At 49.6% G+C, this 25,311-nt stretch overlaps 2 protein-coding genes across 3 annotated transcripts; one reads left to right on the forward strand and one right to left on the reverse strand.

Annotated features, from left to right (window-relative positions):
• Nucleotides 1-819: 819 nt before the first annotated feature.
• DNASE1L1 (deoxyribonuclease 1 like 1) lies at nt 820-9,078 on the reverse strand. 2 transcript variants are annotated; one of them, XM_081124844.1, is made up of 8 exons: nt 8,898-9,078; nt 5,579-5,782; nt 5,126-5,214; nt 4,959-5,045; nt 3,750-3,850; nt 3,492-3,604; nt 3,162-3,410; nt 820-3,087 (listed from the first exon to the last, which is right to left on the reverse strand). In XM_081124844.1, the coding sequence occupies exons 2-8, from the start codon at nt 5,705-5,707 to the stop codon at nt 2,944-2,946; spliced, it is 912 nt and encodes a 303-aa protein (XP_080980970.1). In that variant the 5' UTR covers nt 5,708-5,782; nt 8,898-9,078; the 3' UTR covers nt 820-2,943. The 2 variants fall into 2 exon arrangements, with proteins under 2 accessions (XP_080980970.1, XP_080980971.1); XM_081124845.1 differs by having other exon boundaries at nt 8,924-9,068.
• A 1,269-nt stretch (nt 9,079-10,347) lies between these two features.
• Nucleotides 10,348-18,517, forward strand: TAFAZZIN (tafazzin, phospholipid-lysophospholipid transacylase). Its single transcript, XM_081124846.1, has 10 exons — nt 10,348-10,839; nt 10,922-11,050; nt 12,043-12,088; nt 12,335-12,420; nt 16,365-16,445; nt 16,539-16,580; nt 16,788-16,850; nt 17,031-17,083; nt 17,506-17,583; nt 17,699-18,517. Exons 1-10 carry the CDS (start codon nt 10,731-10,733, stop codon nt 17,798-17,800), a joined length of 789 nt encoding a protein of 262 aa, XP_080980972.1. The 5' UTR covers nt 10,348-10,730; the 3' UTR covers nt 17,801-18,517.
• Nucleotides 18,518-25,311: the final 6,794 nt, after the last annotated feature.

Raw genomic sequence — 25,311 nt, forward strand, 5'->3', positions numbered from 1 at the left:
GGTGCACAGGATGATGTTCAACCAACTGAGCCACACCGGCCAGGGCCTTGTTCCTTTCTTTAAGCCTACAGCACCCGGTATTCCCAAGGGGTCTCCCACCCAAGTACTAACCAGGCCCGACCCTGCTCAGCTTCCAAGATCAGGTGAGATCAGGTGCATTCAGGGTGGAATGACCGTAGACAAAATTTCCTTTCTTGTTAAGGCTCAATAATATCCCACCGTATGGATAGACCACACCTGGCTCGTCCACTCCTCTATAAATGGACACTTGGGCCGCTTCCACCTTTTGGCTACCGTGAGTAATGCTGCTATGAACGTGAGTGTACAAATATCTCTTCAGGTTCCTCCTTTCAATTCTTTTGGGTATATATGCAGAAGTGGAATTGCTGAGCCACATGGAAACTCCCTGTTTAATTTACTGAGGAAGTGCCATACTATTTTCCATAGCAGCTGCACCAACTTACACTCCCACCAGCAGTGCACAAGGATTCGACCTCAGGGTTGATCCCAGCTTCTCACGACCAGTAGGAGGGCCATTTTCATGAATCTTTCTTTCTCCACTTCTGAGATATTATCTTTTTCTATTTTTGGGAGGGGGGAGGAAACTAGTGTTTTTTTAGGTTGGAGGGGAAAAAGAAAAAGAATAGCCATTCCGGAAGCACTGATTCAGGCAGAGGCCCAAATAGTGTTTGGATTAGGAGGCAAAGGCAAGGGGTATTTATGAAAAAGGGAAGGGGAACAATTACTTCACAGAAGGAAGGCATTGCTATCAGTGCAGATAGCTTGGTGATGTTAATTCTAAACAATTTTTTTGTTTTTAAATGTTTTTATTGGTTTCAGAGAGAAGAAGGGAGAGGGAGAGATAGAAACATCAATGATGAGTCATTAATCGGCTGCCTCCTGCATGCCCCCGACAGGATCGAGCCCCCAGCCTGGGCATGTACCCTGACCGGGAATCAAACCACCATCTCCTAATCGTGGGTCCATGCTCAACTGCTGAGCCACACCAGCCGGGCTTAAACAATGTTTTTAGTTTCTCAGTCCTATAGTCATCAGTCCAGTAGTCATAATAACTGCTTTCTTGTTATTCTTGCAAACAGTTCTTCAGGACACAAGGTTGATTAGGCCCTGTTTTAACGTTCAAAAGGCTTGAGACATAGGACATGCAAGGTAGTTCCTCTGGCATGGCAACTCTAGCTCCATTTTAAAGTGCCTCTGTTTGTTTATTTTTTGACAGTGGTCAGCACTGGGTCGTGCCCCTTCAGATGTCCTGTTGGCTGGCCAGATGTTCAGAGTTTCCAGGTACCCTCACACAGCCTGGTATATTTCCTGTGTCAGGGGCCGGAAGGCCTGGGTCTGGTTGTCCAGCACAAACAGTGAGTCAGCAATAACACCCATGTTGAAACCCTCACACACCGAGACTTCACCAGTTTGAATGTGATTGTGATCTCCAGGGCGTCCTGGATACGGATGAAATGACGGACAGCATAGGCAGGGAGCCAAACGTGGATGTTCTCGCACAGCCTCTGCCCATCAAAGGTCCAGTGGGGAGGCCAGCTGCACAGCAGCCATGCCCACCTTGCCCTCATACCCTGGCAGACACACTATAGACGTTCATCTCCCGCAGGAAATCCACGAGTGACAATATGCCTCCAACCTCCCACGTGCACATGTTCTCACCCTTCCATCTGTGGGATGGAAGCCAGTGCTTTGTGACCACGCCCCTCTCAAGATGTTATCTTTTTAAAAAAATATTTTATTGGTTTTGAGAGAGAGGAAGGGAGAGAAACATCGATTTGTTGTTCCACTTAGTTATGCCTTCATTGGTTGCTTCTTGTAGGTGCCCTGACTGGGGATCAAACCAGCAACCTTGGCTTATCCGGAAGATGGTCTAACCAACTGAGCAACCTGGCTAGGGAAGTAGCTGATTTTACTGAGCTCTGTTTTCTGGAAAATGGAGCAGTCCTGGAGTTAGCTAGGTCCCTCTCTGACTTCATGTCCTTTTCAGGCCACCTGTTCATGCCCTCTCACACTTATTGTGGGACTGTTCTAACACATCCCAAGGAAATCTGCTTGTTCCATTTGCTGATAGTGTAACATAGGGACACAGTGACCACCAGTAATATGACTGCTTCACAAAGCAAACATCATGCTTAAAAAGTTAAGAATTTCTTACAATTATAGCTATTAGTTGTGTGATAACTGGTTCATATATTTTCTGTGCACCTGTAGCCACTCTCCCTGGGGCCACACCCTATGAATGGTGCCAACGTGAACTGATTGCACCTCATGGGCTTCACCACAGGCATTAGGGCTGTTTGCAGCTATTTTCATGAGATTACAAATGAGCTTAAATGCATCAGCCGTTTTTTCACTAGTGTGTGTGTGTGTGTGTGTGTGTGAACTGCTTATCTACATTCTTGTATCTACTGGGATCTTCACTGGTTCATGTGAATCCCATGTACAATAAAGGTGGCCCATTGACGTATCTGCTACACACATGTAGTGTCACTCCTGTCTAGCTTTTTGTTCTCAGTGTGTATGTGTTTCCTTTTTGTCATAATTTTTCATGTTGTGATTCCCTTTTCTGAGCCCTTTTTCCCTCCCTTAGCCCTGGAGCCTGTCCTGTCCCCACTCCTGACACTACCTGGGGGAAAGGTACCAGGCTCCAGCCTCAGGGCCTCTGCCTTCCTCTTGCACATTCTAATGCCAGGCACAGGCCCAACAGAAGAACATAAGCCAAACCAAAGGAAAGGCAGAGGGCTGCAGTCCAATAGGGCAGGGCAGGGCAGGGCAGGGCAGGGCAGGGCAGGGCTGCAGTCAAAGCCCCTGAGAAGTTGCTTTGGCCCCAGGGCAGAGGGACAGGAGAGGCTAGGGTTTGAGTCCTGAAGGCAGTGTAGTCATTACATCTGTGGGCAGCAGGCACCAGGGTGGGGGTGAGGTTTAGGCCACCAGGCCCATTTGGGGGGGCAGGAATGGCAGCAGCAGCAATGGCAGCAACAGAGTGGCCAGGCTGAGGGGCTGGATCTTGTGCGCTGCCCGGCTCAGCTCTACCTCCACAGAGTAGTGGTCACTGATGTTGAGGGCCTGGGGGTGGACAGAAGGACAAAATGTCAGGGCTGAAAGACCTCCCTGTGACCATTCCTGCTTCATCCCTTTACCTCCTCCTCAGTGAGCTGGAACATCCTGGGGAAGTTGAAGGCAGCTGCCATGCGTAGCAGGCTCTGGCAGCGCTCTCCATGCAGCACTATGCGGTCATAGGCACAATGGGTGCTGGCCCGCACTGTGGTGTCCTCCCCATCAGCAATCGCCCAGTGAAAGTCTGACCGAGTCCGCAGCACCAGCTCGCCCAGGCGCTTTTTGGGCAGTGAAGTACAGTCAGCATTGAAGTCCCCAAGCAGGATTATGTCCTGGAGAGGGGGTCAGCTGTTGGGCCAGGCCACCCTTGCCATCTGGTCCCCATCTCTCCCATGCAATCTGCCCAGCCCTACCTTGCTCTGCCAGTGCTGGGAGACATCCAGAAACACGTCATACAGGGCGTTCAGCTCCTTCTCTACAGCCTTCGGAGTGGTGTGTAGGGGGACCAACACCAAGCTGGGAAGGACTACAAGGCCCCAGGGATGGAGGGCTCCCACCCATTCCTGGCCCTTCTCCACACAGCCTCTTCTCAGTAACCAAGCCCCCAATAGAGCCAGCCAGAACCCCCTTCCCACTCCCCCATAACAGAGCCAACCCTCTTCCCTTCCTACCCTTGCTGGGCAAAGTGAACTTGGCCACAAAGGGCTCTCGAGCAAAGAGGTCATCCTTGTCATCATACACGTAGTGATCCAGGACCTGTGTCTTTTGTGACCTGGGGGACCAAGAGTTAGGAAGCAGTGGCCCTACATCACTGATTTTGGTTTGCAAGTGCCAGCATCAGAGTTGGCACTCAGGGAGGGGACTTTCCACCCTCAGCTCTGTTGCATGTGGGCACAGCCTTCCTAGTCTTTTTTTCTAGAATTTTTTCAATAAAACTCACATACAACATTCCAGTGTCATTTAGTACATTCACAAGGTTGTATAACCATCACCACAATTTTAGAACATTCTTAACACCCCAATAAAGAAACTGTTCCCATAAGCAGTCACTTCCCACTCTCCTCCCCCTAAGCCCCCGGCAGCCACTCATCTATTTTCTGTCTCTAGATTTGCCTATTCTGGATATTTCACGTGAATGTAATCAAATATGTGGTCTTCTGTATCTGGCTTCTTTCCCTTAGCATAGGATTGCAAGGTTCACCCATGTTGCAGCATGGCTCAGTATTTCATTCCCTCTTATGGCTGAATCATATTCCATTGGATAGAGAGACCACCTTTTATTTACCCAGTCATCAGCTGATGGACACTTGGGTCATTTCCACTCTGAGGGGTTATGAGCGGTGCTGCTATGAGCATTCCTGTGTGGGCACTCTTCCCCCATTATCTTGGAGTGATTTCTAGACATTATATACTTCCATCTATATAAAGAAATGTCTCCTTCCTTGGCAGTTCCCCTTGCCCTCTCGATCCTGACCCCAAAGGGCTCCCCGCAAGCTGTCCTCACGGGATCTTAGAGCTATTTCTGGAAACCGTGTCCACCAGAGGCCACGACGGGCCATGGCTGAGCCTCTTCCCAGAAGCTGCAGCCAGCCACTCTCAAACAGGGCAAGACACGCCCTGAGCCCCGGTGGCTTCCACAGGAGAAAGGCAGAGGGGCCCGACATCTGTGCATGGAGAAGGCCTATTGTAGAGACATGTGAACACCAAAGCTGGCAAGGGTAGAGGAGAGGCAGTGCCCAGAATAAACCGGTCGAGGAGAAAAAGTACGCCAAGAAGGTGAGGGCTGCCCCAGGAGGAAGGGGCCTGTAGCCCTTAGGACTACTCAGCTGTCTCATAGTGGGCCAGGTGCCAAGGCTGCCCTGGTCACCGGCTGCGCTTACCGGTAGATGTACACGTACTTCTCCATGTATGTGCTGCGCCCCAGCAAGGGGCTGCTCAGGGAGCTGTACGGCCCGGAGCCATCAAACCTTCCAAGAAAGGGAGCGCAGGGTCAGGGGTCCTGAGGCTCAAGGGTAGGCCCAGATTAGATCCACAGAGCCCGGCTCACCGGTTGAGTTCTCGAAGAAGGAGGGAGACGGCACTGCCAGAAGAGTCAACCACCTCCTGTAGCACCATGATGTCACAGCGAGCCAGGATCTGCAGGACACCAGGAAGGCTGGCCCCACTCAGTGCCAGCTGCTCCAGGATGAGGGTGGAGTCCCTGAGAAACTGGCACTGACCAATGATGTGGGTAAGAGTGGCACAGTGTGCTGGATGTGGCCCACAGAGAGCAGTGGGACTAGAAAAGACCTGGGAGAAAACCAAGTGCCATCCCCACCCACACTGCACCCATTTTACAGAGGAAGAGACTCAGGCCAGTGACAGGGGAGGAGCTTGCTCAATATCTCTGCACCCACGTCTCTTGATGTCCCCTCTTTCCTGGGACATGCCCCGGTGTCTGCAGGGCTGTGGGCTTTGGCTTGTCCTCAGGAGTGCAGCTTCCCTACAGTGGTGAACCTACCCGAACTAAGGTATCCATCACGTGCTCCCTGGCCACCTTGGCAAGTGTCAGCCGTTGGGCGTTGAAGGCACAGATGCGAAAGGCCTCAGCCACACCAACCAGGAGCAGGAGCACAGCTGAGCAGTGCATGGCCGTGTTTGGGTTGCTGGGACCTTCTGGAGGAATCCAGGTTGCCCCAGTGTGTAGTCCCAGCTGGGCTTGGTTCTGGTTTCAGAAGGACATGGTGTTAAGGACAAAGTGATGCTCATCCTGCTGCCCGGCGCCAGCCCCCTAGAACTGCCAGTGTCGCAGATTTCCTGCCTTTTCTCTTTGTGAACACCTGACACCGGCACATATGGCTCGGCCTCATTCTTTGAATTGTGGTAAAATACACATAGCGTGGAATTTAACATCTCAACCAGTTTGGTGGTGTTAAATACATTCACATTGTTGTGCAGCCGTCACCACCATTCATCCCCAGAACTTTCCATCTTCCCCAGCTGAAACCCTGCCCCCATTAGACACTAACCCACAGCCCCCTCCCTAGCCCCTGACACCAACCACTCTACTTTCTGTCTCTCTGAGTTTGACTCCTCCAGGGACCTCACAGAATGGAGTCATACACTATTTGTCCTTTTGTGTCTGGCCTATTTCACTTAGTATAATGTCCTCAAGGTTCACCCGTGTTGTAGCATGTGTCAAAGTTTCCTTTTTAAAAAGATTTTGTATTGATTTGAGAGAGAGAGGGAGGGAGAGAGAAACATCAATGTGAGAGAGAAACATGGATTTGTTGCCTCCCCAACCCGCAACCTGGGCATGTGCCCTGACCAGGAATCAAACTGGTGCACAGGATGATGTTCAACCAACTGAGCCACACCGGCCAGGGCCTTGTTTTTCCTTTTTTTAAGCCTACAGCACCCGGTATTCCCAAGGGGTCTCCCACCCAAGTACTAACCAGGCCCGACCCTGCTCAGCTTCCAAGATCAGGTGAGATCAGGTGCATTCAGGGTGGTATGACCGTAGACAAAATTTCCTTTCTTGTTAAGGCTCAATAATATCCCACCGTATGGATAGACCACACCTGACTCGTCCATTCCTCTATAAATGGACACTTGGGCCGCTTCCACCTTTTGGCTACCGTGAGTAATGCTGCTATGAACGTGAGTGTACAAATATCTCTTCAGGTTCCTCCTTTCAATTCTTTTGGGTATATATGCAGAAGTGGAATTGCTGAGCCACATGGAAACTCCCTGTTTAATTTACTGAGGAAGTGCCATACTATTTTCAATAGCAGCTGCACCAACTTACACTCCCACCAGCAGTGCACAAGGATTCGACCTCAGGGTTGATCCCAGCTTCTCACCACCGTTAGGAGGGCCATTTTCATGAATCTTTCTCTCTCTACTTCTGAGATATTATGGGTTTTTTTTTAATTTAAAATTTATTTTAAAGAGAGAGGAAGGGAGAAAGAGAGAAACTTTGATTTGCTGTTCCACTTTTTTATGCATTCATTGGTTGTGGCCTAACTGGGGATCAAACCTGAAACCTTGGTGTATGACAAGGGTGGGGAACGTCCAGCCCGCGGGCTGGGAAATCATTTGGTCTGGCCCTAGCTGGTTATTCTCAGTGGTTAGAGCGTCAGGCCATGGACTGAAGGTTCCTGGGTTTGATTCTGGCCAAGTATAGGTATCTCGGTTGCAGCCTCGATCCCTAGCCCCAGTTGGGGTGGGTAGGGAAGGCAACCAATGGACGTGTCTGTCTCACATTGCTGTTTCTCTCTTTCTCTCTCCCTTCCACTTTCTCTGAAAAGCAATGGGAAAAATATCCTCAAAAAATACCCTTGGGTGAGGATTAAAAAAGAAAAAAAAAAGGAAGGAAAGAAATCATTTGGTCTGGCTCTGCCAAGGGAACTGCAGGGATTCAAAATTCAATAAATCTAGGAACTTTTTTCATAGCTAATTTTTTAAAATACGTTTTTATTGATTTCAGAGAAAGGAAGGGAGAGGGAGAGAGAGAGAGAGAAACATCAATGATGAGAGAGTCATTGATCGGCTGCCTCCTGCACGCCCCACACTGGGGATGGAGCCTGAAACCCAGGCATGTGCCCTGACCCGGAATCGAACCGTGACCTCCCAGTTCATAGGTCAACGCTAAACCACTAATCCACGCTGGCCGGGCCATAGCTAATTTTTAAATTGATAATTTTGTATGGTCTGCAAATGATGTTATTAATATCCAAATATCTGCCCTTGGCAGAAAAAAGGTTCTCCACCCCTGGCATAGCGGGACAATGCTCTAACCATCTGACTACCCAGCCAGAGCATGAGAAGTTATCTTAAGGATAAATTCTCAGCAGTGCAATTGCTAGGTTCAAGGGCATATGCATTTAAAATTATCTCAGATACACCAAATCACCCTACTGCAGTGTTTGATGGGTCTCCTTTCCTATCTTGTTCATCTTATGAACTGGAGCCCTCTTCTTCTCCCTGAGGGTCTCTCAGTTTATCTTTGTCTCAGACTCACCCAGACTTTGTTCTTTAGGGTTCAGCTCCTTGATCCGCCCTGTTCATGTGGCTCTCATTCAGAGATATCTACTTCTGTCTGCCTGGTCTTCTCTGTCATCTTGTCACCTTCCCCCTGGGGCTCACTTTCTGCCTCTATCAGGCTCTACCTGCCTCTGTTTTTCTTTTCTTTTTTAAAGTAGTGACTTTTATTTTTTTAATCCTCACCCAAGGATTTTTTTTCCCCCCATTGCTTTTCAGGGTAAGTGGAAGGGAGAGAGAGAGAAACATCAGCATGACAGAGACACATCGACCGGATTGAGCCTGCAACCAAGGTTGCCCTTGGCCGGAATCGAACCTGGGACCCTTCAGTTCACAGGCCAACGTTCTAACCACTGAGCCAAACCAGCTCAGGTGCCTCTGTTTTTCTTGGCCTCTCTTCTCTGTTTATCTGTCATGGCTCCTCTGCACATCTTCACTCTCCTGGCTGGGCTCAATGCCTGTTTCTCCCATGTCACCTGCTCTGTCACTCATGCTAGTTTGGGTATCCTGCCCTGGTGCCTATTCTGGGATGTATGTGGGTGTTTGGGCAGCCCTGGGCTGGCAAGGGCAGGCTTGGAGGCTCTAGGGCCAGGGGCACCCAGGAGGGCCAGGAGGGCCAGGAGGGTCAGGAGGGTGGAGGACAAGAAGAACCAGAGAGTGACTGTACCTGGCCTCAGCCCAAAGCGCAGCCTGCGCTCCCAACACCAGGCCTCGGGGTTCCCTTCCCCTCCTACTACCCCCCACCTCCGGGGTGAACGGCAACTTCGTCCTTCCCTTTGCCCAGAGGGCTTCCATACCTGCTCAGACCAGCTTGTCTACACACCTGCCTCGGCTGTAAGCGGATCAAGGCACCCCACGGAATCGCAGCAGCTGCCTGGCAGGGACCGGAGAGGAGAAAAGAGGAACAGGCTGTCTTTCCACCGCACTCGTCGGGGCCAGACTGGCCGCCCTACCCTCCTGGCAGGCAGGACTAGTTCCGGCTCCGCCCAGGCTTTTGCAAGTAAGACCCCGCGCCCTCTCTGTGAACAGCAGACTTCCCCGCCCATTTTCCCACCAGACCCAGCCTTCACCCAGCTGTGTGGGACCGGGCGGGGGCGCCTGGAGCTGCGGGAAGATGACCGACCTGTGAGTCACAGAGAGAGATCGAGTGGCAGCAGCCGGTCGATAAGTGGTTGCCAGTACCGAGGGCGGCGAGGAGGAACTGGCGCCTGAGTGCAAACCCTGAGCTGCATTCTCCCAGCCCGGCGCTCAGCCGGTTCTCCGTTCCCTGTTCTCCAGGCATTTTCTGGTGAGAGAAGGCGCAAAAACTGGAGCTCGTGCGCGACGTGGGGAAGCCCCACGGAGCGCCTAGGCACACCCGAGGACAAGAGCCTTCTCTCCGCGTCCTTGGGCCTGGCTTCAGTGTGGCTGCACAGTCCTGAGCTCTCTGGAGACCCAAAGTCAGCGAGAGCTAGTGCAGGAAATAGGCACGGTGGTGGAAGCCAAGGGCGGACCGAGAACTGTCCCCGAGAGAAGGGGATTAGAGAGCTTGGCAGCTCAATACCGTGTGGGGTCCGGCACTGTCCGTTTTGGGACTAGGGGACTCTGGAGGGGTCTGAGGGTGGGAGGTGGATCTTCACTTGATGATTGTAAAGTGGTCATCAAGACAGTGTGGCAGTTGCCAGGATTGGGGGTGGTGATGAGCAGGTTGGAAAATTTTTAAAATCAATAAATTATTATTTAAAATAAAAAACAGACTTCTTGAGGAGTACAGGGCTTCCTTTTGGGGATGAACATGTTTTGGAATAGTTAGAGGTGGTGGTTGACAGCACTGCAAATGTATTAAGTGATATAACATACTATGTATATGTATTGCTACATTTATGTTACATGACATGTTCCATTATGTCTTATACAGTTAGTACAATTCTGTAATATTGTAATTACGTAAGAGTACATAATATATAACAACGTATATGTTATATACATAAAATATATCATTTAAAATGCTATAAAATGGTTAATTCTATGTTGTATGAATTTTACAACAAAAATAAAGGGGGGGGGGGACTAAAGTAAAAGTCCTCCACTAGCTCCGACTTCGAGTGGTGTCAGGTAATCCAGCTCTGCAACCCGTGTTACGTACGATGATTTTTCTGGGCACGAATTCAGACAAAAAAGGACCCGCAGCAGGCGGGCGGACTCGAACTGAGGCTGCGCTGGAGCCGGGCGGGGTTAGGGTTAGGACTGCCCCCGCTGCCGTCAAGCGGCCCGAGCGCGTTTTGCGACAGGCGGCGGAGGAGCGAGGGGCCTTTTCAGGCTCGCTTTTCCGCGGGTGCGGGTGCGGGTGGGGGTGGGGGTGGGGCGCGCGGTTTCCGGCTCCAGCTCCTCCTGTTCCTCACAGCGATCCCCGACTTCTGATCACGGTGGCGGCTCGTCTGTGGCGAGAGAGCGGGGCCAGGCCAGGATCTGGCCTGCCCCGCGAGGTGACCTTGGTCGAGTCCCCTGTCGCGCTGAGCTGCGGCGCGCGTCCGTGGCGTAGGCCTGTTAGGGACCGGGCTGTGGAGCGGTTGAGGACACAGACCTAGAGCGGCCCCACAGGCTGCCCCGTGGCAGCGTAACGTCCGGGCTGCCGGGGGCTGTGGGGGGAGATGCCCCTGCGTGTGAAATGGCCGTTCCCCGCGGTGCCGCCGGTCACGTGGACCCTGGCCAGCAGCGTTGTCATGGGCCTGGTGGGCACCTACAGCTGCTTCTGGACCAGTGAGTGGGCTTGTTTGGGGGGAGGCCTGGGCCCCAGGGGAGAAGGAGGCCGAGACCCCCACATTATTTCTCTCCCTCCCAGAGTACATGAACCACCTCACCGTCTACAACAAGGAGGTGCTGTATGAGCTCATCGAGAACCGAGGCCCAGCCACCCCCCTCATCACTGTCTCCAATCACCAGTCCTGCATGGATGACCCTCATCTCTGGGGTACCCGGGCCAGTGTGCTGGGCACAGGGAGGCAGGGAGAGAACCCCGGAAATGGCCAAAGAAGCAGAACAAACTCACTTCTCACTGGGCTCTTCACATAACTCTGGCATCCTGTTCCTGGGGCATCCTTCCCCAGCAGTGAAAGTGTGATTTGTGACCCCTTCAGCATCCTCTCAGGGAAGGTGATTTGGAGAGGGCCTCAGAAATTTGGAGGGAATGAGGAAGTGAGGAAATGGCTGCAGGGCAAGGTCTGACAGGCCTGTGGAATTCTGATCTCTAAATCCTTGAACGTCCCACATAGTCTTGGAGTCTTGGGAACAAATTTGAGGACCTCTCAAGGAAACTCTGGGTTAGGGGCTGGGAGACCTGTATCCTCGTTCGAGGTTTGCCCCAGGCTGGGTTTGTACCCTTCAACCAGCCTTATTTGGGAGCCTGGTTCCCCACTTAGAAGTTCCTGCTCAACTGACTTCACAGGAATTTGCTTGGCTCCAATAACCCAAATGGCTGGGTAGAGGGGTATCCAGAGCTTTCACTGCTGAACGCAGGAGGGTAGACTATCCTAGAGTTCACAGAGAATCACCTGGTCAAATCAGAGCCTTTCAGAGCTCACCCTGGCTGCTGGGCAGAGAATGGTCTGTGAGGTGCTGCAGCCAGATCCCAGGAGGCCAGGAAGGAGGCTTTAGAGCGTTACAGTAGCCTGGACTACAGTGAAACTGGAAAGAGAGGTATAGAAGAGTAGGGCACCGTCCAAATATATTAGAGAGGTAGGCAGACCAGACATGGTGACTAATAAGATACGGGGAGTGGGACAGAGCAAGAAACCAGAAAGAATTTGAGGGTCCAGCTCAAGGGTCTGGAAGACCACTTTGGGCCATAGGGAAATAGTAGTGCTGCTGCCCTTGTCCTTCATTCCCTGAAATGGGGTGACAGGAAAAGGTGCTCCCTAGGAACAAGGTAAGTTGGGGCATGAAGCCTTTCCTCTTCTCCTCTAGGGATCCTGAAACTCCGCCACATCTGGAACCTGAAGTTGATGCGTTGGTGAGGAGGAATGGGCCCCTCTCAATGGGCCGGGCAGGCCTCACCCGTCTCTGCCCAGATTTGCCTTCCTCCTGCTCTGCCCAGGAGGCGGCGTCCAGCAGTCCAGGCAGGGCATGGGGTGGGGCCCCAAAGGTCCTCTTGTGCCTCCATTCCACATTGCTGATGATGTCATGCATCGTGCTGGGGGGATGGTCGGGAAGCAGTGTCCAGGGGAGGCAGGGATGACTGCGTCTGTCCCCACTCCAGGACTCCTGCAGCTGCAGACATCTGTTTCACCAAGGAGCTGCACTCTCACTTTTTCAGCTTGGGCAAGTGCGTGCCTGTATGCCGAGGTAAGCTACTCCTCTGGGAGGGGCTGGTGGGGCAGTGGGTGCAGAGAGATGCTTCTATAGGCTTCTCTGGTCTCGCTTGGGGCAGAGAGCCTGGTGGCCAGTGCCTCTGACTTGGCAACACTGGGAGTGGAGGGACCCAGGTGGGACAGGCATCCTGGGAGTACGGGGAGCCAGGAAGTGCTGCCCCACTACCGTGAGGCCCAGCTCCCTTGCTGGAGGAGCAGTGGTTTCTTGGAGAGTGCTTGACTCTCTGCAGTTGCCTCAGTGTTGTACAAACCTGGAGCTCTGGCATTAGAATTCAAGGAGGCATTGTCTGCAGCGCCTTCTCTTGAGGACTTGCTAAGAGACTCACTGGTAGCAGAGTGGTATCTGTGGTGGTGGCAGCATGTGCTACAGGCTGTAGGGAGAACAAACATGCTTGTGGAGTGAGGTGTGTAACATTGAATGACTACTCAGCACCTCTCGAGAGCCTCAGGAGGTAGGGGCCATTTGGGTTCCCATTCTCCACATAAAGGGACTCGGAAGGATTAAGCTGCTGGCCAAGGTCACTGGGTGACATGTGGCAAAGCCAGGATTCAAATCCAAGTTGCTCTTTCTTCTGGGGAAGTAGAATTTTTCCAGACAGAATATGAAAGGAAAAGCATTCTAGACATGGGAAGCATGTGCCAGGCACTGGAGAGGTAATTGATAAATGTTGAAAGTGCAGGTTTCAGGCTGAATGTGAAAGTTCTGGATTTAAGAATTTTGGACTGTTCTCTCATCAGGATAGTGATGTGGTTCAGAGAGAGAGCATCCTGGTCACGGAGTGGCTGGTGGATGGGAGCAGGGCCAGATGGAGGTGGGGAGCCTGGTTAGGGGCTGTCCCAGCAATTCTGGCAGCAGAGGGTTGTAGCTCAGCCCCTGGGAGTCACTGTGGAGAGCCTGAGAAGGGGGCTGCTTTGAGATCTGCTCGGGAGGCAGAGCTGACAAAACTTGTTGATAGACTGGGTGTGGGAGGGGGCGAGGAAATGAGAACTCAAAGATTACACTGGGTGCCCAGCCAGTGAGTGGTTGAGCGTCCACCTGGGAACCAGGAGGTCATGGTTCGATTCCCCATCAGGGCACATGCCTGGGTTGCAGGCTCAATACCCAGTAGGGGGCGTGCAGGAGGCAGCCAATAGATGATGTTTCTCTCTCATCGATGTTTCTATCTCTCTATCCCTCTCCCTTCCTCTCTCTAAAAATCATTAAAAACATATTTTTAAAGAAGATGACACTAGATGACATCTGGTGTGATAGTGAGCCACTTGGAGGATGGGATGAGGGGATTGGGAGGGGAGGTGAATCCTGTTTTGCATGTGCTTCATCTGAAGAGCATGTCACGCAAGGAGGGGAGCAGTTCCAGAGGCAGTGGGGTATGCAGTTGTGGAACTCAAACGAACGGTTGGGGATAAAGATACTGGGACTCAACCACAAACTAAGTCACAAACATAGAGGTGAGATTGCGGAGCGGAAGAGCAGGGAGAGAGCAGGGGCCCAGAACAGCACCTCAGAGCTCAGAAGGACAGACAAGTCACCTAGGCAGCAGAAAGCAATGGCCAGAGAGGAAGTAAGCAAAGCCACAGGAGCTTCTGGGGACTGGAAAAGGGGAAGGGAAGGGAGACAGCAAGGGTGGCCACTCCTTCCAGAGACTGGTTGTGAGGAAGACAGAGGAAGAAGTAACCAAAGGCCCTGGCTGGCTGGCTCAGTTAGTTGGAGTGCCGTCCCATGCCACCAAGAGGTTGCAAGTTCAGTTCCCGGTCATGGCACATACCTAGGTTGTGGGTTCGATCCCTGGTCGGGCACATGCAGCAGCCAATTGATTGGTGTTTCTCTCTCTGTCTCTCTCCCCCTTTCTCTTTCTCTAAAATCAATAAAAATATATCCTCGAGTGAGGATTAAAGAAAAAAAGTAACCAAAGGGTGTTAGAGGTGTCAAGGGGGAGTTTTTTATTTCTAGTTGGTCAAAGTAAAACATGGTAAAATTCAATAAAGGAACCTCAAATAAATGAAAAGCTGCCACACCCATGCCTCCAAATCCTCAAACCACTCCCCAGAGACAGCCTCCTAGAATGCTTTCTCGTTTTGCTGCTTTTGGAGGCTGCCTCGTTTCTCTAAAGCACAAGCAGAGGCTACAATGTCATGGCTGGTGACCATGGAGTTGTTTATTATGCCCTGTTCTGAGAGATGGGGACTCTGCTCTTGTACCCTCATCCCTGAGTCTCAGTTCCTCCCTTCTGTGACCTTAGACAGAGGCATCCCATGTCCACTTTTTGTCTCTTCTTTTTGACCTGCATCTAAGATTTATTGCACAAGTAAAAACAGAAAGTAAAATCTTAATCCTAAACACCTTCAGTGTGAGAAAGTGGGCCAGGACAAGCCTTTTATTAAATGCATTTGATGGACAGCAAAGATCTAACGTGTTCAAGCAAAGGAACTATCTGGCATACTTTGCTCCTGTGTTCGAAACCCCCCCGCCAAGCGTAGGCCTTGTGATATGACATGAAGTATTGGAGTGATCTTGCACAAGCTTTACAAGTGAGTAGAAAGAGCATTTGCAAAAGCTAAACACTATGAAGTGTTGCTCCAAAAGCATAGCATTGTTTTGAAACTTCGATTTCAAGCTGGATGGCTCGGTTGCACCAGTGGGTTTTAGTAGAGAAGGAGCCGATACCTGAAGCCCACCTCTACCAGGTAACACGGTCCCAAGAGGGGAAACTGCCATTCTCACCATGCTTCCCAACTCTAGCCCCTGAGGAAGCTGCTGGGCCAGGTCCCCATCTGGTTAGATTGAGACTCCTGCTAGCACCTTAACTAGCACCTTCCAAAGACCCAGCCTTGCAGAGAACAGAATAAAAGTCCATTTCTTAGTGCTTTGGCCCAAGATAATGTCAGTGTGGGTCTCTCCCTCTGTGATGTAGCCCTTACCTACTCTACTTACTCAGATGATGTTTTTCCTGCTCCTTCAACCTCCCCCTTCTTTGTCTCTATCCACTGTATGGACAAGGCCGATGACTGTGTGGTCATGAGTTGTCTCCACATGGCTCCAAGTTGAAAGCCCACATACAGAATTAGGCATGCACGTCTGCGCTGTTGTTGACCTCTGGGTTGCCTGGGTTCAGTGTCCTGGTCTTGGGGCATCTGCATGGCGAGTACTGCTAGCACTGGGGGCAGTTCGGCTCCACTTTTTTCAGCCTAGTGAGTTTGAGTTTTTCCCAACTCGCAACACCATATGTTCCATCAGATGGAGAGTCTAGTTTTCAGGGGGAGCCCTGTGAGGAAGGGGCCAGCAGGACGGAGGAGGCTGAGGGTGCAGGCAAGGCTGGGAGGCCTGTGAGGAATAGCTACAAGAACTGGCCTGGCCAAGACCCCGAGAAAGGGTTGCTGTCCAGAATCTGGGGCGCAAGTGAGGCTGGAAGTCATGAATAGACTTGATTTGCTCCAGCAGCACCCTCTGGGCCAGGGGCAGCAGATGTAGGCTCACTCCAGAGTGGCACATCCCAAGGAGAAAGAAGGCTCCAGGCACCTGGCTGGAGAGGGCAGTGCATGGATCAGAGGTTTGCTAGGGGCTGTGCTGCAGGTGTATACCTGTGGCTGAATGGTGAGGCTTTGGAGGGACCAACAGGCAAAAGGTGAGGTTGGAGGTCAGTGGAGGAATTGTCAAGTTCATAATTTCAGTAGGAGACAGTTTGAGGTGATGATGATGCCTTGCACGTGGCAGGCACTTAGAGGTTTAGAGGATATTTAACAAAGGATGTCAAGGCTGTGAAGTGGTGCACTGGGGCTGAGCAGGCTTGGGAGAGACAGTCATTGGAGGGTGTCTCTGTGAGGAAGACGAAGTTCCTGAGCTGCTGCTTCATTTTGAGGGAGGGGGAAGGAGGGGCCTAGGAGAATGGGGACTGATGGGGAGACGCCTTTTCTTGGCAGGAGATGGTGTTTACCAGAAGGGAATGGACTTTATTTTGGAGAAGCTCAACCGTGGGGACTGGGTGCACATCTTCCCAGAAGGTGAGTGGGGTTGGCAGGGTCACAATGCCAAGATTATGGGCAAGACCCCCACTCTCCTCCAAAGCCTCCCCTCTGTCTCCCTCCCACACCCAGGAAAAGTGAACATGAGCTCTGAGTTCCTGCGCTTCAAGTGGGGTAAGGGCTGCTGGCCCTGTTGGGCTCCGTTGGACCATGGTATATGGGGCAGTTGAATGTGTTGATAGCAGCAGCAAGGGGACAGGTGCTGAGCCAAGGGCTGGCCCGGGGGAGCTGGTTTGAACTGGGGGAGGGGAGGGTAGCCCCCGCTAGAGGCTAGCACTGTAGCATTGCTTCCGCCAACATTTCTGCCTCTCTGTGGGGCAGGAATCGGGCGCCTGATTGCCGAGTGTCATCTCAACCCTGTTATCCTGCCACTGTGGCATGTCGGTGAGCCTTCCTCTTGGGGCAAGCCTGCAGTCTAGGGACGGAGGCAGGGAGAGGGGCTTCCCTAGGTGTTTGGGGGTGGTTTCCACTGGGTGGCAGGGAGAGGGTGTCCAGGGTGGGGGACCTGGGCTGCTCTGTTCCACCCCACACCTGCTTCCCAGCCTTCTGTTCACTGTGCTGCAGGAATGAATGACGTCCTTCCTAACAACCCACCATACTTCCCCCGCTTTGGACAGGTAGGTAGCAGCTGCTGACCTTCGTCTGTATGCCTGCCTGCCTGCCATCTGCCCTTTGTCTCCCAGTCAGCATTACTGAAGCCATACTCAGGAGAAGCTGAGTTTGACGCTATAGCAGGGTGACCAAGTGGAACATTGAGAGGGCCTTTCTGGCACCAAGCCCCATAGAAAGAGAGCAAAGGAAATCAGGCTGTGGCAGGGGTGGTCCCTGGGGTTAGGACAGGACAGGACATCTAGGCATGGACCCTAGGACTGGGAAGGCTCTTGGGTGCTATTAAGCCTCGTTCTAAAGAGGGAGAGTGGCCAGAGGGAGTACCTAGCAAGTTAGGGGCAGGACTCTGCTTCCGGTTCCCCAGGGCGGTTGGGCTGAGGCTGTGGGCGCTCCCCCTGTTCTTGTCACCTGGTGGCTGGTTCCCCCACAGAAAATCACCGTGCTGATAGGGAAGCCCTTCAGCGTCCTGCCTGTGCTTGAGCGGCTCCGGGCAGAGAATAAGTCCACTGTGAGTTTCCCCAGGCTACCCTCTGGCTGTCCTTCACCCCTCCCAGCACCCTCGGCTTCCAGGGCCCCTGGGCAAAGCTCCTTGAGGGCTTCAGGTCAGCTCCAGTCCTTCTCAGGTGGAGATGCGCAAAGCCCTGACTGACTTCATTCAGGAGGAATTCCAGTGTCTGAAGACCCAGGCAGAACAGCTCCACAACCGCCTGCAGCCTGGGAGATAGGCACTGCCCTGCCCAGACCCTGCCCTGGCTGCCTCAGGGTACTGGGCAAGAGGCAGCTCTGGGACCCAGTGTACAGCTGCCAGGTTCGCAGTGCTGCCTTTGGGTTCTCACCCCTGCATATGGCTAGGGCTGGGTAATGGACTGATGCTTTGAGCTCAGATAGGGTTTTTTTAGACAGATTTCTTTATAACCCTTAAAGGGTACCCTCTCTTAGTTGATGAGCATTCCAGCTCCTCTGTGGTTTTTCAGTTGAAAAAGGGTCATAGCTACTCCTCCACTTGGCCACAAAGGGAGGGAAAAATTTAGGTAGTGGCCTCCTCCCTTCTTGCCTTCGTGTGTTCTTTCCCAGGGCTAGTGTCCAGAGGGAGGATAGTTGAAGGGGGGTAGGCAACTAGGCTGGAGCTTGGGGAGAAGCCCACAAGGCCATTGACCTGGAGCTGCTCACCACTTCATCAGGGATGGTCTTTAGCCATTGCATCTTCTGTCTGAGCTTCCCACAGGCCTGGAAGCCTCGGGCAGGACCCGGCCCAGGCTGCAGGCAGAAGAGCAGCCCTTAGCCAGAAGTGGAGCCAGCAGCAAGGGCTTGAGACCTGGTCACTTGTCCCATGCTAGGGCCCACCAACTTCTCCTTCTTTTCTGTGTCCTTGGGACTACTTGAGCCACCTGAGGCTGGATTTCCATGTTTTGTAAAAAATAAAGCATCTGTGTTGTACTGTTTTACCTCTGGCCTCTCTGTAGGGGTGGGATGGGCAGGAAGCCTGGACCCTTAGAACCCTGGGCGCATCCAGAGCACTTGAATAGATGGGTGTTGAGCTCTTGGTGTGCACCAGACATTGACTTCAGTCATTGTCTGTAATCCTCATGACAACGTTGTGAAAGTAGGAATTAATCTCATTTTGCAAAGGAGCAAGGCTAATGGACTTGCTTCAAAACTCAAAGCTAGCAAAGTAGGGAGAAGCAAGTAACAGTTCAGTCCTCCCCCTCTGCTCCCCAGAAGAGAGGAGGTCTCTGAAGGGCCCAGTGAGCCTCCATGAGCAACATGTGCTGTGGTGAGAGGTGGGAAGGGGAACACCTAAATTGAACTTGGGACCCTGGGTGAGAATAAAAGCAGATCCAGGGTGGTGGCGCTCCTGACAGAAGTGGAAAGCAAATCCACTCGAGAAAAGCAGGCTCAGTTTAGATCTCCAGTTCATCCAAGATGAAGATTAACCAAAAAGACCTTACAAAGATCACCAAACATATAAGGAAATGGAGCCCAGTACTTATATCAGCAGAAACAAGAACAGGTTGAAACCCTTGGGGACTTATGAAATTGACAGTGTCAGGCAGACTATGGAAAATAAAATAAAAGAGAAATCTGGAAAGAAAGAAAGAAAGAAAAGATGGAACCACTAAAAAAGTTGCCCTGGCCGGTTTGGCTCAGTGGTTAGAGTTGGCCTGTGGACTGAAGGGTCCGGGTTTCATTCCAGCCAAGGGCATGTACCTCGGTTGCAGGCTTGATCCCCAGCCCTGGTCAGGGCTCATGCAGGAGGCAACCAATTTATGTGTCTCTCTCACATCGACGTTTCTCTCTCTCTGTCTCTCCCTTTCACTCTCTGAAAAGCAATGGAACAAAAAAGTATCCTCCGGTGAGGTTAAAAAAAAAAAGATGGAGTCAGCAAGAAGAGAAAATTAAAAGATGATCAGAACTGCAACTGTATAATTATTTCAAAACAAACAGGTTTTTTTTAAATGACCAGAAGGGAAAAAAATCACTTGAGAGTAAAAAAAACAACAACACACTTGTAAATAAATATAGGTAAGAAATGGACTGACTGTTGGCCAGTTTGCATTTATAAGTGCAAATGCTGCATGTTTTCTCATGTTCTTGTGTTTCAACTACATACTCATCTCCATAAATATACAAACATTGTTTTACAAGGTTTTTAACTTTATGTAAATGATATTGTAGTGTAATAGATGCTTCTGTAATTTGGTTTTTTAAAATATAGACTATATTTTTTAGAGCAGTTTAAGGTTCACAGCAAAATTTGACTTGTACAGAGATTGTGAAATCTATAACTGCCATTCTCCATATTAACTGATTAAAGGAGAAAATTCATGATTCTTTTTTTATTTTTATTTTTGTAATCCTCACCCGAGGATGTTTCTATTTATTTTTTTTAGAGAGGGGAAGGGAAAGGGAGAAACATCGATGAGTTGCCTCCTTTTCCCACCCCGACTGGGGATCGAACCCATGACCTGAGTATGTGCCCTAATCAGGAATTGAACCCACAACCTTTTGGTGTGCTGAACAATGCTCCAACCAACTGAGTCACACTGGCCAGGACTTTATTATTTCTTTAAAAAAGATTTTTATTGATTGATTTTAGAGAGAGGGGGGAAGGAAGAGTGAGCGAGAATCATCTATTTGTTGCTCCATTTCTGCTTATTTCTGCATCATTGGTTGATTCTTGTATGTGCCCTGACCCGGGATCAAACCCACAGCCTTGGGGTATCAGGATGATTCTCTAACCAACTGAGCTACCCAGCCAGGGCAATACTATTTTTGATGTTGAAGTTTTGGAAACATTTCCTTCAAAATCTGGAACACAAGAAAAACTAAAACAAAACAAAAAAGAAAACAAAATTAGGATAGTAACTCTCACTACCATAGTGGTGGTACCAGAGCAGTATGATAAGGAAAGGAAATCAAAGGTATAATGATTGTAAAGAAAGAAAATGTCATTATCTGCTTCTGATAGGATTGTCTACATAGAATATCCAAATGAACTTACAGACAAATTTTTGGAAATAAGGATTTAGAAAGTATCTCAGCTATAAGGTCAATATATGCAAAAATCAATTGCATTTCTATACATTCACAAGCAACAAAGAATTAGAAAACATAATTTAAAACGACACCATTTGCAAAAGCCACAAGGTACCTAGGAATCTATCAAAAGATGTGAAAGAACTATATAAAGAAAATTGTAACACTTTATTGAAAGACATTAAAGAAGAACTAAGTGAATGGAGAGAGATCCCACAGTCATGACCAGGAAGACTTGATATTGTAAAGGTGTCAGTTCTCCAGAATTGATCTATAGATTGAAAGTAATTTTAATCAAAAGCTAATCAGGGTTCAAACAGATATTTGTACGCTCGTGTTCACAGCAGCATTATAGTAGCCAAAAGGTAGAAGTGACCCAAGTGTCCATTGACAGATAAACATAATGTGATCTTACAAATGGAATATTATTCAGCCATAAAAAGGAAAAATTTTGACACGTGCTACAATGTGAATGAACTTTGAATATAGTATGCTAAGTAAAGTAAGCCAGACACAAAAGGCCACATATTGTATGATTCCACTTGTATGCGGTCCCTAGAGTAGTCAAATTCATAGAGACAGGAAGTAGGATGGTGGGTGCCAGGGCCTGAGGAAAGGGGGCGTGGGGAGTTAGTGTTTACTGGGGACAGAGCTTCAGTTGGGGATGATGACAGTGTTTTGAAGATGGGTGGTGGTGACGGTTGCGCAACAGTGTGAATGTACTTAATGCCACTAAAAAGGACACTTAAAAATGAATAAAATGGTAAATTTTGTATTGTGAATATCTTACTACAATATAAAATTTTTAAGTAAAAAAGGACTAAAATGCTAAATTTTATGTTGTGCATATTTTACCACAATTTCAAATAATCTAATTAGGCTTTTTAAAATAATCTAATCAACCCAACAAGCTGATTCTAAAACTTATATGGAAGCACCATAGACCAAGAAGAGCCTCCTGAGAAAGATGGTGAGAGGATTTGCCTTATTGGGTGCCAAGGTTTATTATGAAGCTATGGTAATTAAGATGATGTGGTGTTAGATGGACAGATTGACCAGTGGGATGAAATAGAGAGCCCAAAAAGTGACCCACAGCGCTGTGGGCACTTATATAACAGAAGCAGAATTTCAAGACCATGGGTAAAGGATGTTTGTCTCAATAAACAGTGCTGAGGCAATTGTAGATCTCTATGTAAAAAGAGAAACTTGACCCCTACCTTATACCATACATACAAGGTCCTACCAGTTGATGTTCTCATTGCTGTGTAGGTGAGACTCTATTACATCCTTGCAAACAATGGGCACAACTAAACTTCCTTCCCCATGTATTTTTATTATCTAAAAGCTCTGGAGAAGAACTTTCCTTGCCTCTTCCAGCTTCTTTTTTTTTTTAAATATATCTTTATTGATTTCAAAGAAAGGGAGAGGGAGAGAGAGATAGAAACATCAATGATGAGAGAGTCATTGATCAGCTGCCTCCTGCACGTCCCCAACTGGGGACCGAGCCCACAACCTGGGCATGTGCCCTGACCGGGAGTCGAACCCCAATCGCCTGGATCCTAGGTCGATGCTCAACCGCTGAGCCACGCCCAGCCGGGCTCTTCCAGCTTCTGATGGCTCCAGGAGTTCCTTGGTTTGTAGCTGCGTTACTATTCTGTCTCCATCATTGTCAACTGGCTTTCTTCCCTGTGTGTCTGTGTCCAAATTTCCCTCTTTTTATAAGGACAACACCCTAATCCAGCATGACCTTATCTTGATTACATCTGCAAAGGGCCTATTTCCAAATTAGATCACGTTTACAAGTTCTAGATGAATATGAATTTTAAGGGGATACCACTCAACCCAGTACATGTATAGCAAGGTCAAAAAAAGCTTACAGTGAACACTCATATATCCACCCCCTACATTCTGCCATCAGCATTTTACTCTCATTGCTTTATCACACACATGTCTCTGTAACAACACTCCTCTCCATTTTATTTTTGGTGCATTCCAAACTAAGTTGCAGACATCAATTCACTTCCTCCCAAATAAGTCACTGTACATATCCTTGAGAGCTCAATATTTGCCTATAGGTACTGGGTTATTTTGTTGTTGCTGTTTCTACCGGTCACCAATCTGAGAAATAAAACAAAAGGGGACACAGGAAAAGGCGAAAGTCTCCCAACTCACTTGCAGCAGTGTCTCCCGTCTTCTGACTCTCGCTGTCACTCTCTTTCCTCTCATTAAGGGAAACATCGAGAAAGGACAATAGTACACCATGTCTGTATTTCCTCACACTGGTGTCACTCTTGCCAAAGTCTCCAGTGGTTGCTAAGTCCAAGAAACAGTTTTCTGTCCTCATCTTACCTGCTGCTTCCTGGCAGCAGTTGACACCGACTTTGTTAATAATGTGTCCTTGAAACCAAGCTTCTCCCTTCCTCTTTGATGCTCCTCCTATTTCTCTTCTGGACCCTCTTCCTCCCTGCCCATTGTAAGTGCTTTAAGTGCTGGTGTTCCTCCAGCACTTAAAGCCCTCTTCTCTTCCAACAGAGGGTTTATCTGTAGGAAAAAGAAACCACTCTTGCAATTTTTTTCTTTTTTCTTTTTTCAAATATGTCTTTATTTATTTCAGAGAGAGGAAGGGAGAGGGAGAGAGAGATCGAAACATCGATGAGAGAGTCATTGATCGGCTGCCTCCTGCACACCCCACACTGGGGATCGAGCTCGAACCCGGGCATGTGCCCTGACCGGGACTCGAACGGCGATCTCCTGGATCCTAGGTTGATGCTCAACCGCTGAGCCATGCTGGCTGGGCTCTTTTTTAAAAAAAATCCTCAAGCGAGGATATTTTTTCCATTGCTTTTCAGAGAGAGTGGAAGGGAGAGAGAGAGAGAGAAACATCAATGTGAGAGAGACATATCTATTGGTTGCCTCCCAAATGCCCCCGGACCAGGGCCGGGGATCAAGCCTGCAACTGAGGTACATGCCCTTGGCCTGAATCAAAACCAAGGCCCTTCAGTCCACGGGCTGACACTCTAACCACTGAGCCAAACTGGCCAGGGCTCTGCAATTTTTTTTATAGAACAGTTTATTACTCACAGAACATTTTGGTGCTGGTTACCTTGCACACATAGCAGGGTTGCACCACAGGAGAGGAACCCTAAAATTATGACACTGAGAGCTTATGTAGCATTTCTGGCACTTTTGCCATCCAAGACACACACACACACACACACACACACACACACACACACAGGCCTCATATTTACTCTGGAATTAAACAAATCCTCCCTAGGGAGGGGGGAGGCATCTCTAGGTTTATTACCCTAAATGTAAGCTAAAAGCAAATCTCTAAAAAGAAGGGAATTTTTAATGATCTTAGAAGGTCTCCAGGGAGGGAGGCTTATCTTTATCATAGCTTATCAATTTTCTTTGCTCAGAAGGCCCCAACTGTGCAGGAACACCAAGAAATCCATGGAGAATTGTCTCCCAACACACAGTAATTTAAATAGGGGATGCTTAATGTAAAAATTACTAAGCAACAATAGGAGAGTAACTTTAAAGGTAGATAGCAACCTCTAAAGGGTAATACAGTCCTGAGGGAGTATATTCAAGGAAAGACAAACTTCCTTCGAAGGGTGTGTTCTTGTTAAAAGATGTAGTTTCAGCCCTCTGGATGGTATAGAAATTCACTGAGTTGTCCAGGCCAAAGCTGGTCCACAGTCACTAGATCTACAGGAACAACCCTTTGGAGAGCAAGCAAGGGTGGGCACACAGACAGTTGGACATGCAGAGGAAGGTGGGGCACCACTGCAGGCACTGCTAAAACTGGGAGTTGGAGACACTCTCTTCTGCAGGAACTCAGCAAACTTCTGTGTACAGTTTGAGCCACAGTGGCTCTGAGTGGCCAGAGTGACTCTGGGTGGCCAGCCCCACAGGATCTCCCCGCATGTGCACTTCCAGGGCTGAGGGCTGAGGAGATGGAGTGGGAAGCAGTGACCTGAGCTGGGTACAGACTTGTCTGGGGCTCTTGTACACACTGCTGCTGTGTGAGTTGAGAGCTGGAAAGAAAGTGTGATGAAAGCTATGACTTGCAAGCTTTTGCCACTGGAGAAAATCATGCAGGCTGAGCAGGAAGGAGGGCATCTTCCTTTTCAATGCTATCACACCACCTGTACAGAAGTGAAGTTTGAAAGTGTCCAGTTTCTACTTTTTAGCAACTTCTAGAATTCCTGTACACAGAGATCATTCCAACAATTCTTCTACATAAAAGCTTTTCACTTAAAGGAAGTATTTTACGGCTTCTCTTGGGCACATCTGAATTGCCAGCATTACCCCTCTTGCACAACTCAGGAATAACCAGATGTAAAAGATGCATAGGGCGAAGTATTGCGAAAGGGCGCTGCGCTACTGAGTTCTCTCCAGGCACTCCACCCTCTTGCAGTTTTTTACAATATCTTTTAAAATGCATTTTAGAGAGAGAAACATCAACATCCCATCAGCTGCCTCCTGCACTCCCCCCACGGGAGATCGAGCCTGAAGCCCAGGCATGTGCCCCGACCAGGAATCGAACCGGTGACCTCTTGGTGCATGGTTCTACTCTCAACCACTGAACCACACTCGCCAGGCCTCTCTCGCAATTTTAAACTGAAAGATTAAAGCACGGGCGAAGCCGTGGGTGTGGGGCCTGTCCAGCGGAGCCCGCTCTGGCCCCCCA

This window comes from Miniopterus schreibersii, assembly GCF_964146895.1.
Source record: "Miniopterus schreibersii genome assembly, chromosome: X".
Classification (NCBI taxonomy): Eukaryota; Metazoa; Chordata; class Mammalia; order Chiroptera; family Miniopteridae; genus Miniopterus; species Miniopterus schreibersii.